The sequence below is a fragment of the Rhinolophus sinicus genome, linkage group LG02, assembly GCF_036562045.2.
Source record: "Rhinolophus sinicus isolate RSC01 linkage group LG02, ASM3656204v1, whole genome shotgun sequence".
NCBI classification, from domain to species: Eukaryota; Metazoa; Chordata; class Mammalia; order Chiroptera; family Rhinolophidae; genus Rhinolophus; species Rhinolophus sinicus.
Window position 1 is genome coordinate 96,384,643 of NC_133752.1, and position 19,511 is coordinate 96,404,153.

A 19,511-nucleotide genomic window follows, 5' to 3' on the forward strand; every position below is an offset into this window, starting at 1 on the left:
AGATTCAAAAATTCTCCAAAAGCAAAACAAAAACGATAGAACAAGAAAGTGACAAATCCATCATCCCACTGAAAACCATCCTTAGTAACTGATCGACTCCCCCAAATCAGGAGGGTGTAGATTTGAAAATCTCAGTGGACAGAGAGTGGTGTGTACCTTGCAGCTGCAGAGTACTTACTTATCTTTTCCAAACACACATAGACATTCATCAAAGAACTAGGATCACAGAAACACATACATACTCTACCACAATGCAATTAAGTTTAGGAAAATTTACAAAAACCTAGAAAAAAACCTGTATCTTTGGGAAATTTAAAACATACTTCTAAACAACCCATGTGTCAAAAAGAAAGTATAATGGAAATTTAAAAATACTTAGCAATAAAACTTGTTTGATATAGCTGTACCATTTAGGGAGAAATGTACACCCTTCAATGAAGACTGAAAATGAGTTAAGCTCTGTAGCCTAAGCATTCAACCTGAGAAATTTAAAAAAATACAATAATCCCCCAATTGAAAGAAAAAAAACTAAAGATATTGTGTTGAATTACAAAATTCATGTGGCATCCTATAGGACCTAGAACAGCCTGGATAAGAATCAGGAAGGGAAATTTTTCTATCAAGCTTTATAAAGCATCAATCAGTCGGGGCCAACAGACTACGTGGGCCAACGAACTACAATAGTGAGCTCCACAGACCCCCACACAAATGGGAGTGTGAGATACAGGCGAGCGGGCCTTGCATATCAGTAGGGACACAGGGCACCAGTCAATACGTGGGATTGGGGCCACGGGATTGAAAAATATAGGTCTTCACCTCACAGCATGCACAAAACTTAAGGCCACATGGATCGCGATCCTTTACTTTTAAAAATGTACAGTTTTGGACCAAAAATTATACAACGACCCCATGTATAACCATATAATGTTTCCTCAATCTAGGCTTTCAGTGAGATCCTTTATTCAACATGTTCTTGCCACTGTTCGTTATTTGGAATACATCGGTGGTAAACCAAACAAAACCTCGGCTCTTGTAGGGTTTACAGTCTTGTAGATAATTAACATACGAGGTGTGACAATTAAGTTCACAAACTTGTTGCAACAATGCTGCTAACCTTTTTTGATTATCAGAGGGATTATTCATTACGAATTTGTACTAACTGGATAGTTAACCAAGTGTACTATTTGGAGGTGCTAAAAAGTCTGAGTGAAAAAGACGAAAACAACCTAAACTTTTCACCAACAATTCATGGCTCTTGCATCACGACAATGCACCAGCTCACACAGCACTGTCTGTGAGGGAGTTCTTAGTCAGTAAACAAATAACTGCATTGGAACACCCTCCCTATTCAGCTGATCTGGCCCCCAGTAACTTCTTTCTTTACCCGAAGATAAAGGAAATATTGAAAGGAAGACATTTTGATAACATTCAGGACATCAAGCGCAATACGACAGTTCTGATGGCCATTCCAGAAAAAGAGTTCCAAAATTGCTTTGAAGTGTGGACTAGGCGCTGGCATCGGTACATAGCTTCCCAAGGGGAGTACTTCGATGGTGACCATTGTGATATTCAGCAATGAGGTATGTAGCACTTTTTCTAAGATGAGTTTGTGAACTTAATTATCTGACCTCGTGTATGGCACTTACTAGATATCATGTACTTCTAAGCAGTAACATTAATCCATTTAATCCTTGATACATGCTAGTTATTACTTGTAAGTAGCAGAGCTATGATTTGGTGATTTCAGTCTGTCGGCCCTCAGAACCCCTGCTACTACTCTATCACCCCTTCATCCCTAATGTCTTGGTGAAGAGTGTGCTTTGCAATGTTTTTCCTTAAATGAATAAGTGTAATGATGCTAAGACATCCATTGTGTGTAATGAATTAACTTCCTTCCTATGAATCTATAATGGACGCGCACATCGAACCTTGGAAGAATTGAGTATAGCTACTCAAATCACTGTTCTGTGTTGTGCAATTCAGATGGGGAATCCTGGTGGAGAAAGGCTGCTAAGATGACCTTTAAGGGGCCAGAGTGCTGAAGAAAAGTACTACTCAGTTGAAACCCTATTCTCATGCTGCCCATTGTTATTATAATACCTGTTGCTGTAGCAGTAATAGCTGTCAGAAATTAAGCTTCTTAAGCATGGAGAACGTAAGACCTAGTCAAGTTCTTGGTCCCTGCCTCCTTATGCGTGGTGCATTTAAGGTTAATGTATACTAGAAACAAGCATGTCATTAGAATATAGTATTTTAAATACCTCTGGTCGCCCACAGCTGTGGTAGGTTCAATGGCCTCTGAAGATCCAGTCCTAATCCCTAAACCCTAGAACCTGGGAATGTCAACTCAGTTCATTTCTGAACAGCTAAAATTGGTTAGAATTCTCTTCCTTATATGGAGATAAAGTCCACCTCCCTTGTAACTTTTGTCCACTCTTTCATGTTAAGCAATTCGAATGCTTAAAGTGGAAAAGATAAGATTTGGGATACATGATAAATATTTTCAAATATTTGTTGGGTAGTTCTGTAGAAAAAGTAGGTTGGTTTCACTAACCATTGATTTCAATATATAAATTTAAAAATTCATCATGAAACTATGAACATCATTATAAGATTACCCAAATCTCTGTATTTACATAGTGCACTCAAGAACTGAGGCATCGTGGGCGTCCAGATGGTTCAGTTGGTTACAGCGCGAGCTCTCAACAAGGTTGCTGGTTCAACTCCCGCATGGGATGGTGGGCTGCGCCCGCTGCAACTAAAGATTGAAAATGGCAACTGGGCTTGGAGCTGAGCTGCACTCTCCACAACTAGATTGAAGGACAACGACTTGGAGCTGATGGGCCCTGGAGAAACACAGTATTCCCCAATATTCCCCAATAAAAAATAAAATAACTGAGGCATTGTAATTTTACCTACTGGGAAAATTCATCCACACGCCCCCAAATCTTATGCTAACTAATCTATGTGAAATGCAGCACATAGCATAGCACATATGCACCCTGGTTTTTGGTTTAATTCTGCTGGATTTTCATAACCATCATCTCTATTCTGTTCTTAAAAAGGTTTCAGGGCATCTTGTTTTCTGTCTTTAAGAAAGCATCTTTAGAAACCTCACAATGTGACAATTAATGTATCTCTATCTCCATCTCCCAGTATTTTCCGATTGGAAGGTTTGAGCTCGTCTTAGAAAGTCTACATCCTCTCCTCGGCTGGACAGAACTAAGCTTTCCCGTTTCCGTATGTCCTTTTACTTTTCTAAGTTACTGTTTTAGCTCTCATTCTAGCTTTCATAGCAGGGATGCTGGGAGGCCCATGCAGTGGTTCTCCCCCTGGGTGCAGCCCCACTCCCTGCTTCCGTTCTGAGCGACAGCTAGACACCCTGTAGTACAAGCAGCTCCCATTGTTCTTTCTGGCAGGACACAGACTGCCAAGGCATCCCTGCTGAGCCTATCGTTTCTTCACCTTGCAATAAAGTGGCAAGTAGGGACATTTTGCTTGTTGTCTTACTCAAGAATTCCTGGATCTGCAGTTTTGTAGCCAAAACCTCAGCAGTAACTACCAGGGAGGAGGGGGAAGCTGTCATCCTACCACACACATCACTCACAAAACAAATCCCAGATTCATAAACACCTAAAAGTGAAAACCACATGTTAAAGCTATTAGAAAACAAATACAGCATATACCTGTGGATATGGAAGTATTTAAGTGGGACTCAAAATGCACATATAAAAGCTGGTAGCTGATTAAATTTAAAAAAACAACAACACACCCTTAATACCTATACGATGAAATACCTTAAACAAAGTTTAAAGACCACCCACTGGAGGAAGGTATTTGAAATCCACACAACAGGCAAAAGATTAGTAGGGATCTCTGAGAGAGTCAATAGAAAACAAAATTCTTGACTAATAATGTAAGAAATGCAAAACAGTGAGGTGCCATCTCATACTCATCAGTTTTGTTGTAAAAAAAAAAAAATTTTAAACCCCCAAAATATCTAGTGTTCAAGAGGATACGAAGAAATGAAAAAATTCATGCCCTGCTGATGGAGTCCAAATGGGTACAACTTCGGGAATTAATTTGACAAAACCTAGTCAGGTGGAAAATGTGTGTGTAAGGAAGTATATGCAAAGAAACCACTCCCATAACCATGACCATCCCCAAGAAAATGGGAAAAAGAGAAAAATGAGAAAATAAAATAAACATGAGAAATAAAAGTGAGAAAATATTGCTACATGTAGCAATACAGATCTCAAAGAGAAACATATGAAGTGAAAAAAGCAAGTTCGATAGATACTATACCAGGATATATGTAAATAAAAAATATAACACTGTAATAATTATGGCTATACATATAATGAAAGTATAATGTGGACTGGAAGGATATACTCGTGATGTCTATGGGGAGAGAGGGAAAGGAATGGGAGTAAAAAGGGTAACAAAGTGGAGTAGAAACTTAACCAGAAATATTTATTTTGTTAAATAAGATCTGATGTAAATATAACAAAATGCTAATGTTTGCTAACCTTGGGTGATGTAAACAGTGTCATATTATTCTTCTGTTTTCAATTTTTACTACTTTTTTTAAAAGAAAGAAATGTTGCCAGTTAGAGGGTTCTAACAGAAGAACTGGAAGGGTGAGCTGAAACTACTTTAGGATCATCTGTTCTAACGCACTTGTTTTTACAGATGGGGAAACTGAGGCCCAGAGAAGTAAAGTCGCTTGTGCCAAGTCCCACAACGGGTTAGTGGCCAGATCATGGCTATAACCTGGTCCTTTGAACACCTAGCGCAGCATTCCAAGCAGATATGAAGTGAGGCTTAAATAATATGACCTTATGAAAAAATCAAGAAGTAGTGACTTTAAACATCTCATGTAATATTTTCATCTGCCACCTTTCTCAGGCAAAGAACCTGCATCTCAGCAAGCACTTCACAAGTGTCACAACCCAACACAAATGCTGGTTCCTTCTTTCAGTAAAGAAGCAGTATAAACTACTTTTAAAATGTGACCAAATAAACCTTAAAATATTTTAATTGACAAGTAGGAACAAAACTGAGACACACTGCTGTGGGATAGGCTATTACATTTTTACTAAAGTGAGACCAGAAAAACAGACTCAAGGCAGTTTGAATGACTGTAAATTGCTGAATTATGCCCGTGACAACAGATTACTTAAGCAGTGCTTTGTGGCTATCTGGGTGCTTTTAGAAAACCCATTGCTCCTACAATTTATTAGAAAACGAGTTGTTTTAATATTTACATATATCAGTACATATTCCTCTTTTGTTAGAATAAACATTTTCCTGGAATCTCCAGTGCCAAGTGTCAAAATTCCCCGTCTTAGACATTTTTAAATCTGTCTGACATTCTTATAGGTGAAAAAGCCTATTTATAATGATCTGAATTTAGGGGACATTTCCAACATAAATGGAATAGCTCATAGCAAACGATCACTCCTACAGAGAATAATTAGAAAAGCTGGATAAAATACATACAATCAACCAATCAAGAAACAAACTGGAGAGCTGTTAAGGCAGCTAAGACAAGGAGCCAAAATTAAAGTCATGCATCAGGAGAGGGGGTCTACTAAGAAGCAGGCTTTTATCAGTTCTGGGCTGGGGAGTGGGAAGTAAATAAATAAACAAGTGCAGGGGTGCAGGATGCCAACCAAGTTGGCTGAGACTTGAGGAAACAAATCCCTGAAAACTCTAGTAAGAAAACACTATAGAGTGTGTGGTTTTCCCTTTGAGGTATCTGCCAAATTCTTACATCACTCAGGGCAGGAGGCTAAGCTGAAAGCTAGTTGAAATACAGATTGGTGCTTCTGGTAGTCCCCAAGGACTGAGGAGACAGGCAATGAAGTTCAGGACACGCCAAGGAGGCCTTAAAAAATACTGTAGACTGTCAGTTCAGATCTCTGGCAAGTCATACCTTAGGAGAGGGGCGGAACCAGAGACAGACCTAGCCTTACAAAGACTGCAGTTCTGACTCAACCATCTTTGACTTTGCCTGCAAATACAGAGTGACCCAGACAGACGTCTTCACAGTAGCAGTAATACTTGCAGCTAACTTTTCAATAGTAACATAGAAACCAGAAGAAAAGTCATATTTTTAATGAAGGAAAATCCTAGCTTTCTATAGGAAGTAAACATATTCTTCAAAAAAAGAATGCAGGGGTGGCCAGATGGCTCAGTTGGTTAGAACGTGAGCTCTTAACAACAAGGTTGCTGGTTCGATTGCCACACGAGCCAGTGAACTGCACCCTGCAAAACTAGATTGAAAACAACAGCTTGAGCTTGGAGCTGAGCCACCGATGGGCAACCGGTTGACTCAGTGGTCAGAGTGCGGTGCTCATAACACCAAGGTCGCCGGTTCAAGTCCCACATGGGCCAGTGAGAGACAACAGCTTGAGCTTGGAGCTGAGCTGCCGGTGGGAGGCTGGTTGTTCAGTGGTTAGAGCGCGGTGCTCATAACACCAAGGTTGCTGGTTCGAGTCCCACATGGGCCAGTGAGCTGTGCCCTCCACAACTAGACTGAAAACAACTACTTGACTTGGAGCTGAGCTGTGCTCCCCACAACTAGATTGAAAAACAATGACTTGACATCCTGGAAAAACACACTGTTCCCCAATATCCCCCAATAATAATTAAAAAAAAAAAAAAAGAACGCAAAACATTTCCAAGCAAACATAAACCAAGTGAATTCATTAGCCAACCCACACTAAAAGACATAATTAGAGTTCTTCAGGAAGCAGGAAAAAGACCCCAGATAAAAGAATGAAGAGCAGTAGAAATACCGTGTTTCCTTGAAAATAAGACCTAGCCAAACCATCAGCTCTATTGAATCTTTTGGAGCAAAAATTAACGTAAGACCTGGTATTGTATTGTATTGTATTATATTATATTATATTATATTATATTATATTATATTATATTATACCTGGTCTTATATTATATAAGTCCCAGTCATATTTTAATATAACATTTTATTTTTTTAAAAGTTTAATCTTTGCTCCAAAAGATGCATTAGAGCTGATGGTCTGGCTAGGTCTTATTTTCGGAAAATATGGTAGTAACTGTTGGTAAATGCAGATGAATATTCAACTGTATAGAACAAAAACAATGCCTTACAAGGTGTATATATAAACAACAATAAACATGTGGAAAGTAGTAAGTGTTCAAATTTAAATTAGAGTCTATTAAGTGAAGGACATCACTAAAAGAATAAAATAAATTAATAGCATGCTCATAGGAAGGGGAAGTGATATAATGAAAATAATTGATTAATCCAAGAGGTAAGAAACAAGAGGAAAAGGTACATCAATCTTGTGGGACAAATGAAAAAACAAACATTAAGAGATGGCAGAGGTGAATCCAAATATATCAGTAATACATTAAAGGTAACTGGATTACATATTCCAATTAGAAGACAACAATTACCAGACTACATTTTTAAAAACTATATGCTGCTACAAGAGATAAAACCTGAAAAATAGAAACACAAAAGCTTGAAAGTAGAAGGGTGAAAAGGATTTATTATGCTAACACTTACCAAAAGTAACTAACACAGCCACACTAATATCATATAAACAAACTTAGCTAGTGATAACGAAAAGCATTCCATAATGATAAAAGTGCCAATCCACCAAGAAGGTAAAACAATTCTAAGTTTATGTCCACCTAACAAACTAACTTCAAAATATATAAGAAAAATTGACAGAAATAACAGATCTATAAATCTACAATCATAACACAAGACTTGATGCCCGCTCAGGAACCAGTAAGAGCCAAGTAAGAAACCAGTAAGAACATAGATCTGAAAAACATGATTAGGAAACCTGACCTAATCAATATAATAAAGCACCTAATAATGACAAAATACAGGTTCTCTTATGCTGGTTTATGATGAACATCTCAATTAATTTTAAACAACTGAAATCTATCAAGGTATGTTTAATGATCACGTGGAATTATGCTAGAAATCAATTTTTTAACAAGATAACGAGAAAGCGTCCAAATGTTTGGAAATTAAGCAACGTACACCTAAATAACTCATAGGTTAAAGAAAAAAATCACAGTGGAAATTAGAAAACAAGAAAGGCTGAAAATCAATGATCTAAGCAAATAGAAATGATCAAAGGAAATAGAAAATAATAAATATAAGAGCAGAAATGAATAAAATCTTGAGCCTTGAGTCTAACTTCATTTTTATATATAAGTATTTTTGATACTTTCAGTAATACACTGAGTTTTCCAGGAACACATCTACCATGTAAACTAAGAAAAGAATGTACTTTATTTTGTACAGAACTTTACCATGAATCATACATCATTTAAAAAAATCACATCACCAACAGCAAAACAATTTATGGTACATGAGGTAATTGCATTGTTAGTGACTATATATTGGTGCAAACATCTACTTCACATATTGAAATATTTATTCTATCATAATTTTCCTTTTATTTCTTTTCTATTATAAGAGAATTATATTCTATATTATATATTGAATATACAGTAAGTTACATATGTAGATATATTATACAGATATATTATCTATGAATTTCATTTCAAAATAGGAAGAAATTACAAAGTATTTTTTATAGAAAGAGAATATGGGATCTGACAGGGTTGACAACCAGTGGATTTGATGATTTTTAAGGCCCTCCGAGTCTTTAACATTCTGAGATTTTAAGTACCCATTGTTTTAAACAATAGCTTTTGACATATTTTGTAAGTAGGCACTATGTTTGGAACAGTACCTTATTTAAATCTAATAACCCCTACAAATAGTTACTATTGTCAGTGTTTATGAGGGAATAAATTCAGAGAAGTTAAATAATTTGTCTAAGTTTACATATCTAGAATGCATCGAGTTGGTTTGACTTCCAAATTCATGTTCTTTTCATTCAGCCATCTCCAAGAAAAGGTATAAACATACACTGCACGTTAGCCTTGCCCCTAACTCTTGGTTTCAGTTATTGTAGCCAACTGAGGTCTGAAAATATTAAATACAAAATTCCAAAAATAAACAATGCATAAGTTTTACATTGCTCACCATTTTGAGTATCGGGATGAAATCTTGTGCCATTCTCTGTTCCTCCCAGGGTGTGAATCATGCTTTTGTCCAGTGTCCCCCCCCATAGCCGCTCCCGCCCGTTGGTCACTCAGTAGCCCTTTCGGTTATCAGATCGACTACATCAGTATCACAGTGCTGGTGGTCAAGTCGCCCTTATTTTACTTAATACTGGCCCCAAAGCACAAGAGCAGTGATGCTGGCGATTCAGGTATGCCACAGAGAAGCCGTAAAGTGCTTCCTTTAAGGAAACAGTAAACATTCTCGACCTAATAAGGAACGAAAAAACTCATATGCTGATATTGCTAAGATCTGTTAAGAACGAATCTTCCATCCGTGAAATTGTGAAGAAGGAAAAATAAATTCACGCTAATTTTGCTGTTGCACCTCAAACTGCAAAAGTTACGGCCACACTGTGATTACGTGCTTAGTTGAGATGGAAAAGGCATTACATTTGTGGGTGGAAGACGTGCACAGAAAAGGTGTTCCAACTGATGGCAACGTGTTCAGCCAGAAGGCACTGAGCCTATACGAAGACGTCAGCAAGGGACCCCCTGAAACAGACACACCAAGCCGTTTACTGCATGTAAGAGATGGTTACAGATGCAGGAATAGGTTTGGATTGAGATATAAAAATTACTGGAGATGCTGCGTCTGCCGATGAAGACGCTGCTGCCAATTTTCCGACAGAGTTGAGGAAGTTGATTAGGGTTTGTTCTCCACTGCAGGTCTTGGAACGTTTCCTCCTCGGAAAAGGGGAGACTACTGTATCACTTTAGCTAGAAAAATTAAATATTATCTGTGCACAGGAGTGTGGGTAGGCCAATGCAAACATGTACAAGAGATCCCTGCCAGCCAAAGCAAAAGAGAGGAGATAGAATATATAGAATTGGTAAGTTTTGAAAGTCAGGACCAATTAAGGCACTTATAAATGGATGACATTTAAAAATATATTAGAATAAGTTTGAAGCCATGCAAATTTCACCAAAACAATTTTTATTTCCAGTGTTTAATTGGGTATGCACACAGGCATGACATGGGTTTGGTTTCATTAAGTCCTCATGCAGAATTATATTCTTCTTGATAAAGAAGCCAGTTCCATCCAGGTCACTAGCTATACACCTATGTTACAACATTTATATCAAATCTGGTATCTGAAGAAAAGATACACATGTAATAGGTTCATTTATTTAAGTTACGTATTTTACAGAAAGATTAAAAATTCAAGTCACACAAAACTCAAAAACTGTATTAAAAGTTTGAATATAAAACTCAGAGATCCACCTGGAATGACTAAAGAATGGAAGTTCCATATCCACCTGTGTTAAAACTGGTAAATGTAATGAAATTTGTTACCAATAAAACACATTCATTTATTCAATGCAAGTTATCTAATTTTAACAATATGGCACCCTAAAAACCAAATGGATTTTTATGATGAGGCACTTTTGTTAGTGATGAAACCAAAAGAACACATTTGCTGCACACTAATGCCAGCTATTTTCTTCAGTAATCTTGGGTATACTCTATGTAGTAAGTTGCAACAAATACCTTACTCATTTGTATACAACTATCCAATATATTTTTAAATATATATATATATGTATATATATATGTATATACATATATACACACACACACACATATATATACATATATATATATATATATATGTATGTATATATATGTTCTTCTGGCTGTAGTAATGCACTGTAAAGCTATTTCACAGTGCAAAATGATGAAACCAGCCCAAATGAAGGCTGCACAATAACAATTCTGGTACAAGAAAATATTTACAGAGTTACTGGAACGTGTAACAGTAGCCTTTTATTTGCTATAGTGGACATACCTCCAGTTTAAAGACAGGGATGAAGCTGTGCTTTACTGCCTGGGGACTCAGACAGTTTATGAGGTTGCAGAACTCGCATTTTGGCTCATGTTCTGGAAGCTTTCTCCATTTATTTGGTCAGGTGACTGTGGTGGTATGGAAAGAAGAGGCCTGTTAGCTGAAGCCAAGGTACTGGGAGAACTGCCGGCATCCGACAGAAAAGACCCAGGTGTGTCAATCGTGGAAATTTCTAATGTGCTAGTACTCTTCGGTTGGGTATCTCCCGTTTCTCCTCGAAGGTCAGATGTACTGGTGCGGATGCGTTCCCTTGCAAGCCAGTCTGAGATTGACAGGTCCTGGGCTGAGCATTTTGGCTTTAACCGGTTCACAGCTGAAAGTTCGGATTCTCTCTCCCCACTCTGCTCGTGTGCTTTCCAAAAATTCAAAACACTGATTTCAGTAGCATCTCTATGCCCTCCGAGTGTATGCCGACGTTTGATGTTTTTCCTTTTAGCAGTCTCAGCATTCGTTTTTTGATTTCCTACTCCAAACATGTCATCTGCCGGAGCCCTGGGTCTCAGTTTCAACCTATCTGCTATTTTCATTTTCCAAGTGGGTTCCTGTTTTTCTGCTTCACTTCTGGTTGGTGTTAGTAAACTCCCTGTTGATTTTCCTTTTTTCATAACATCAAACACTTTAGTTATTGAAGGTGTTTCTTTCTCATTCTTGGCATCTCCTAGACTTCCACTGTCTGACTTGAATCTGGCAGATTTTTTCCTGGATAGTGTATCACATTCAATCAGTTTATGTGAACTGAAGAGCTGTCTTCGGCTATCTAAACTGGGAGTTAAACTTCCCTCAGTGCAACTTACTTCACTCCCTTCTGAATTTCTCCGGCTCGTCTTAGTAACTTCTTGCAGTTTTCCACGGAAAAGCCTCTCTGAAGTCAAAGCAGTGGGAAAAACAGGAAAATCACTCTCACTGTCTGTTTCCACAGGCCGTCCCTCACTGATCAGTTCACTTCTCTCATCATCAGCTTCGTCTCCCTTACTTTCTGCAACGGACTGCACCTCAGGGCTGAGTCGGCTGGAGTCGAGGCTGGTCACGTATGTAGCAGACGATGTGGTTGAATAATCTGAGGTGATGGTGCTGACAGTGGCCAAAAACTCACCATGTTTCGTTTCCGGGCTAGTGCTTTTCTTAGTGGAAAACCTTGCCAGAGAAGCCTGTGAAGAAGTGCTGAGCAAAGTGCCGGAGTCCGACCCTGTCTCCTCCAAATGGGAGAATTTCTGTGTCACCAGGGACCGGGGGCTCTCTCTCAGGATGGAGAAGCGGCCGCTCAGAGTTGGTGACTTGTTATGTTTTGAACTGTGTGGGGGTGAAGGCTCTTCAGATGGCATTTTCTCCTTTCGTAGCAATGTCTTTTCATCTTTTGCTGTACTGCTGTCTTTCTTAGCATTGTTCTCTTTGGAAATGATGACCCTTTGTTTTCGGCTCAATGTCTCACTCTCTGTTTTGGATTCTTCTTTAGTATCACTGTGACATTGTTCTGCATTTTCTTTCTTAAAAAACACAGTGTCCAATTCGTCTTCTGAGCTGCTAGGTTGTGCTTTTTCTTTTGGCTTCTTCCTCTTGCGACTAGCGGCTGCAAAGATGGAGGATACAAGCAGTTCCCTGCTATACTGATCTTTTCCAGATCCCCAAGAACCCTGAGAAGCAATCAGAAATGAGACTTTGAATGTAAGAACATTATTGAGTTTGTTTTCTGAAAAGGTTTTCCCCCAAATGTTTCTTTCTTTTTTTTTTTTTTAATTTTATTAGTTTCAGGAGCACAAGACAAAGCAAAACTTAGATGTTTATCATTTATATCCCTCACACCCCCAAATATTTCTTACTGAATTACCTTTACTAAAGCTCTAGAAGCACCAACAGAATGTAATTCTTTTTTTATATCTCCTTTTAAGATAAATTTTGATCTATCTATACATAAAGATAATTTAAGATAAATTTTACTTTTCGTTTAGTCCCATTTCTTGCCTGGTGGTATGTATTGCCAAGGCATACAGGTGTTATGTATCAGCCAAGTCACAGCTCATATACATCTATCCTTGAAAGAAATATTTTGTGCTTCTTGCCATCTAGCTCTCCTATTCTTGTTAACTTCCCCGTATTTGCTGACTTTCCCTGTTTCTGTAATGCTCAGACATTCTTCAGGTTCTTTCATATGGAACACAGGTTAATATTCCGACATAGTTGGATACTAAATACTATTTATTTGGATAGTTGGATACTAAATACATAGTTGGATTTATTTAGTTGGATACTAAATACATAGTTGGTACTAAAATCTTAGGACTGACTTCAATTTTCTAATTATAGACACCATATGATACAGCTACTATGCCCAATCAGCTCATTAAGGTCTGCCATTACTTCAGCCAGGCTGGACTTCAGGGACTTGCCTTAGGTAAATCAGGTTGGTAATGTCTTCTGTTATCTCAAGGGAACAACACAATCAGAAAACTCGAATAACATAAGGTCAATTACAGATCTTTCGTCCTTACCATAGGATCACTGTGCATTGCTATTGGGAAAGCTGTGGTGCAGGCTACCGGCTTTGTTGGCTATGCACAATAGGCTTTTTTTTAAAAAAACATTTTTTTTTTATTAGTTTCAGGTGCACAAAACCATGTAATAGTTAGACATTTATCATTTATATCCCTCACACAGTGACAACCCCTCGCCATCCACTATCCCTCTGACATGGCACACAGCCATTACATTTCCACTGTCTCTATTCCTAATGCTGTACTCCACTTCTTATAACTATATATATATATGTGTGTATATATATATATATATATATATATATATATAAAATTGTAGTTGACATTCATTATTGTTCAGCTTCAGCTTCACGACAACTAGTCAATGAATTTGTTCCTAATGCCTATATGCTAAGTAAATGCCAGTGGCAGGGATCAGTAAACACTTGTGAGTTTACCACACACCATTTAAGAAAAGTAGGCAGGCAGGAAGTATGCTGAGTAATAGAAGCAGAGAGTGTACTTTTCCATTGTCATAAAAATCTTAGATAAGCGCAAACTACTATGCTGAAGTCTTGAAAAATAAAGCAAAAATTTAGGCTGTCCTATTAAAAAGAATTCACCAAAATGAAAGCATAGATTAATAGAATTTTGTTTTTTATAAGTAATAAAGATTTTCATAATTATGGATGTAATGGTTAGTCACATTTAAACACATTCTGTATGGGTAAATGATTGTGACAGGGCTCTGAATTTGAGAGACCTGACGCTTCCTCTAGTGTTCTTTTCTCTAGGTTGCTGTGTTCGACACTGAGCAAGTGATTCACTTTTAAATATCTCAATTTCATTAAATGTGATGAAATTATATTATCATTAAGACACCTTAGGGTTCTTTTTAAAATTCTATGATTCTGTGATCATATAAGTGTTGGGGCAAATGACTGACTAATTATTTTACAATTGAGAAATTGTTACAAAGAGTTATACCATTTGGATATCCATTATATTACAGGCATGGGATAAACACCACCATAATTAAGATGAAGAGATGGCCATAACCAACAACAGGTTAAGAAATATGCATCTAATAAGAGGGAAGGAGGGAACTTCAAACAGGTCAGAAATCGAAATCTAAAATCTTATCTTCTGGAAAAAAAAAAAAGATGGAAAACTGTTCTACAGAAATCTAACGAGACATGAAAACTAAATGCAAGGAGTGATCCTTGACTGCATCCTGTATAGAAAATAAAAACAAACAAAGAACATTATTGGGAAAATTGGGGAAATTTGTATAAAAATTGTACATTAGAAATAATAATGTATTATACTCGCATTCGCTACATATGCTAATTATACTGTGATTCTGTGATTCTACAGAATGCCCTTGTTCTTAGGAGACATGTACTAAAGCATTTAGAGATAAAGTGTTACCATGTCTAAATGTAACTGTCAAATGACTCAGAAAAAAAATCTGTATCAAGATTTACCAACTGAGGAATCTAGGGTAAAAGGTTTGGGTGCTATTATTCCAGTAATATTTTTGTAGGTTTAAAATTATCCAAAACAAAAAGGGCAAATAAAAAAAAGGTAAAAATCACAGTATAACTGATAGTGAATGATATGGTATGAGGACATAATATGATTAAAATATTTTGTAACATTTCTTCAAGAATTATAACTTAATCATATATCGTTCCATTATGACATTTAAACACGACATGTAAAATTCATGTCTCATTTCCAAATAGAACACGTTTTAAGAAATGTATTAACGATTCTAGTTGCTACTGTCTCAACAGAACAAAGTTGGGACAAATTGAATTAATAAAAAACTTTCTAAGAACTGTAAGAACTTCCTAAAAACTATTCAACAAATTGTGTAATTTGATGGTGTTGTCAGTAGAACACAAATTATGCTAAAAATTGATTATAAAAACAAAACTAGTATTTTGCTGAAATAATATGTATTTTCTATAAAAATATATATAATAATAACAAGTCTGTTACTACTGAAATATTTCTAGAAATAATGATGTGATGTTTGGGATTTGCCTCAAAATAGTCCCAGAAGGAAAGTGGGTGGAGAGCAGATGAAACAAGCTTGGCCATGTGTTAATTGTAGAGAATGGATAGTGGAGACCTGGGGGCTCATTATACTCTTCTCTCTATTTTTGTATATATTAGAAATTTTTCACATTAAAGAATGAGGAAAGGAAGCCTACTTTGCATTATGCTAAATCATGCTGAGAGAAACCCAACATTCCAATTCACAATCCAGTATTCTTCTATCATATTCTATTTTAAGAATTAATTTTTCCCTTTAGAAGACTTTGGTCTTCCTTTAGTTCAGCCCAGTTGGACTTCAGGGACTTGCCTTAGGTAAATCAGGTTGGTAATGTCTTCGGTTATCTCAAGGGAACAAAATCAGAACATGCAAATAAGTTAAGGTCAATGAAAGATCATTGTATATTGATGTAAAAGAATTCATGTGCATACTAATGATAATAATTAGCCCAAAAGCAATATCCTCCCTAAAATATTTCAGAATTGTATGAAACAATTTACCTTAGATTTCGTTGAGTCACTAGTAGCTGAATCTGTGAAAAGTTAAATAAAACATGATCAGTAATTAGTCAATCTTTACCTCTTTCAACAAACATTGCAAAACTTATGGAAAAGACAGGCACAGAACAAAATGGGAAAGCAAAACTCAAACAAAACAATAGAACACAGTGGATAGTCAGAGCTCACAAAGATGCAAGCTGCACCACAGAAAGCCACCGCCATGAAAGGATGCTGTGAATTGTAGGCAGAATCAGCTCAATGATAGGAATGGCAAAGGAGCCCTGTACTAAACAAAACAGAAATACTAGTGTTTATTCAATTTTCTAAATATTAAATCTAGCAATAAAGAAGCTTGAAGACCCTTTTAAGAATTGTGCTATGTACCACATCCTGTATCTGAAACTGATACACAATGTAGGACTTTTAAGACTATTGGCTGCCCTAGCTACAAATTGAGACACCCAGTGTATTGATGTTGATTTTTGTCAGACTGTCAAACTTAAATTTCATAAGCATATACTGTATGTATATGGATGCGTTAGGATAACCCTGTTTTCAGGTCACCTTGGTTTTACATTAAATAATGATGATCTTTGTGTTTTAGACCCCAGTTTCATATCTGTGCAGTCAGGGATCCTTTTGACTAGTTTGGTTAAACTGCCGCCAGTTTTGTAATTCTCTATTAACAAATGCTATTATGGAAATGGAGAAATGGAGACCATCATTTTACTGTCTGGCAAAAACTCAGATTATACAATTACAAAGAGGGTAGGAAGGGGCTAGCACTATTCCAGATAATCCCAATTTTGAAATTTTCTCTTTCAACTTGAGGGAAATTGATTTTCAAAATGAATGAGCTGAGCCCCGTGCCACGCCCCTTTTTAACACATGGCTAAATGCTTTATGACTTTAAGAACTGGTAGACCGTACCATGCTATTTCTCCTCACGGTCTGCTTCAGAAATAACAAGAAACAGCAGAAAAACTTTTAAGAAAGTAGTATTGATCTGTTTACAATAATCGTACGAGAAAATTTACACCACAGATCAACAACGTTTGCATTTACAAGAATCGGGGGCTCCTGCAGACCAGGCAGCTACAGTGTGGGCAACAATCCTCCTTCTTCCTACAGTTCCAGCTGTCCATCAGGGACACCACAGAATCCACTAGCGACATTACCGTGTGATAGACTCCTCCCACTTCGCCTGTTCAACATCAGTATAGATTTGCCTGTGTCAGTTAGTGCTGAAAAAACCCTTTAGGACTAGAACAAGAACTAGAGACAAAGGGAGAACATTGTGTAAAACAACATGCTAGATCAGTGCAAAAGTTTGGCAGGAGAAAATTTTCATTCAAAGAGCCTATAAGAACTAAAACTTAACCGAACATTAGGGTGGCAAGAGGAAACAGAAGAAAACGTCAGAGATTGACTTTTACTGTGACATCTATAGTGACAAATAATATACTGTATTTATGAAAACGGTGCCCATTAGCAGTTCAACATAGTTTTAACTTGCTGCTTTTAAACAGAACATCTAGCTCAAGAAGAACTACGTATACAGTCTAGAACATACTTTCTGCCATCACAGCAACCACATATTCAGTAGCATATATCTGTTTTACCTTGTGATGACTATTACATGGAAACTGTGAATTTAAAAAAAAAAGAAAAAGAAAAAGAACAAAACAGTGGTTCGCATGCTCATTTCCCTCATATTTCCATTCTGACAAGCATTACAACTCCATGCACTGTCCAGGGCATTATAGTCACTGGAAGATAGTAAGATCAATCAGAAAAGGAAAATTACGTTTTTTATTAGTAGAAAGGAAAAAAAGAAGAAAAGGAACAAAATCATAGTGAACTTTTACTTATGATTGATTTGCTTTTTCCTGTTATTACCAAGTTAGCTCTTAGCCTATAGACTGGTACTGCCCAGGCAAGAGTTACCTGATACATCTCCCGGGGACGCGCCTGTCCTTCCAATGTTGGTGAGTAAATGATCTATGTTTGGCACTGGCTGGGAGTCCACTGTGTGTTCCTCCTGCACTGTTGTCTATGGTTAACAAACAAAGATCTCTTCATCATCTCTTCAAAGATATCTTCTTTAAAATTCAAACAACACTTAATAAAAGACACATTACTGAGTGGAACACATGGGCTTAATTTTTTACCTTGTTTACATGTAATTAACTACAAAACGACCATCAAACTTGTATTTTCATTAGATCAGAAACCGAGGCGCTATAGACCTGCTCCCAGGGTGCAAAGCAGATAAGAGCATACAAAGCAGGAAGGTGATATTGTTGTAGCATCAGGATCTCACGTCCCAAATGAAAATAACAGAGTACAATTGCTGACGGACAATACTTACAAGAGGTTCTTCAGCACCTTCTTCTGTGAAAAACCAGTCATGCTAAAATTTAAAATAAAAAAGGTGAAAGGAGAAATTAAATAACCTCTTAAACATATCAATATTTTGGAACAGAGCATTTTCTTAGAAAACAAATGATAACCGTATTCTGTCCTACCAAATATCAGTCGCTGAAGAAAAAGTTTTCTTGACAAGGCAAAGCCTGGACTTACATGCTGGATAAGTGTCTCTACGATCTTGTACTGATCTGGCATGTGCGTGACCATGTGAGTCATATTATCTTCAGATGTTCTTACAAGAGTTGGGCCAAACACTATTGCTAGGTTTCTTGGTTCCATCTGAAACAAAGGATGATATGGGAAAATATCAGAATTTTTCTTAAGAAGGTAGGCTTAAATGTTCATTGCATGTTTAACATTTTATTTCTGAAAGGTTCTTTTGATGAACCTTGTTCAAAGAATAATGTTTGACTGATGTGTGAGAACAAAATAATGCTTCCCGGTTAGGATTTCCATAAACTAATCTACACATAATTTCTTTTTCCTGCTTTAATGACAACGTACAATGCTAAATTGGCATTCATTTTTTCCAAGAAGTCTTTGATTGATACATAAAAATTTCCAACTTTGCTCCAGTAGTATATGAAAATCCCTAATATGGAAAAACCTAATGTCTGGAAATATACCTTTTGACCAAATTATTACTTCAACTGAAACATCTGAAGCTCTTCGCTTATCCTGTGCCAAGCTGAATGCTTCAGTGTTATATGCTTATATTCATTCCCATGTTATCTGTATTCCTTGTTCAATAATACAATTATCAAAGGTGTGGATCTTTTGTTTTCCTTTTATATATCTTATAGTGTCTAGTGTAATATTTTGAACTTAAGATTTGATTAAAATGTTAAATAACTTTAACCAAACATGAAAATATACCAGGAGGTTAAAAATGACCACAGGACTCAAAAGGCCATACTAGGGGCAGCCGCATGGCTCAGTTAGTTAGAGCATGAGCTCTTAACAACAGGGTTGCCAGTTCTATTCCCACATGGGCCAGTGAGCTGCGTCCTCCACAACTAGATTGAAGACAACAAGTTTTAATTAGATTGAAGCCGCTGAG

At 36.9% G+C, this 19,511-nt stretch overlaps 1 protein-coding gene across 1 annotated transcript in view; it reads right to left on the bottom strand.

Moving 5' to 3' along the window:
- Window positions 1-10,057: 10,057 nt before the first annotated feature.
- Window positions 10,058-19,511, bottom strand: part of ARHGAP21 (Rho GTPase activating protein 21) — a 117,364-nt gene continuing 107,910 nt past the window's right edge. The window contains 6 exon segments of the mRNA XM_074324927.1: window positions 10,058-10,999; window positions 11,001-12,619; window positions 16,022-16,053; window positions 17,969-18,074; window positions 18,393-18,434; window positions 18,605-18,730. Coding sequence (XP_074181028.1) covers window positions 10,939-10,999; window positions 11,001-12,619; window positions 16,022-16,053; window positions 17,969-18,074; window positions 18,393-18,434; window positions 18,605-18,730 — 1,986 coding nt within the window. The 3' untranslated portion in view covers window positions 10,058-10,938.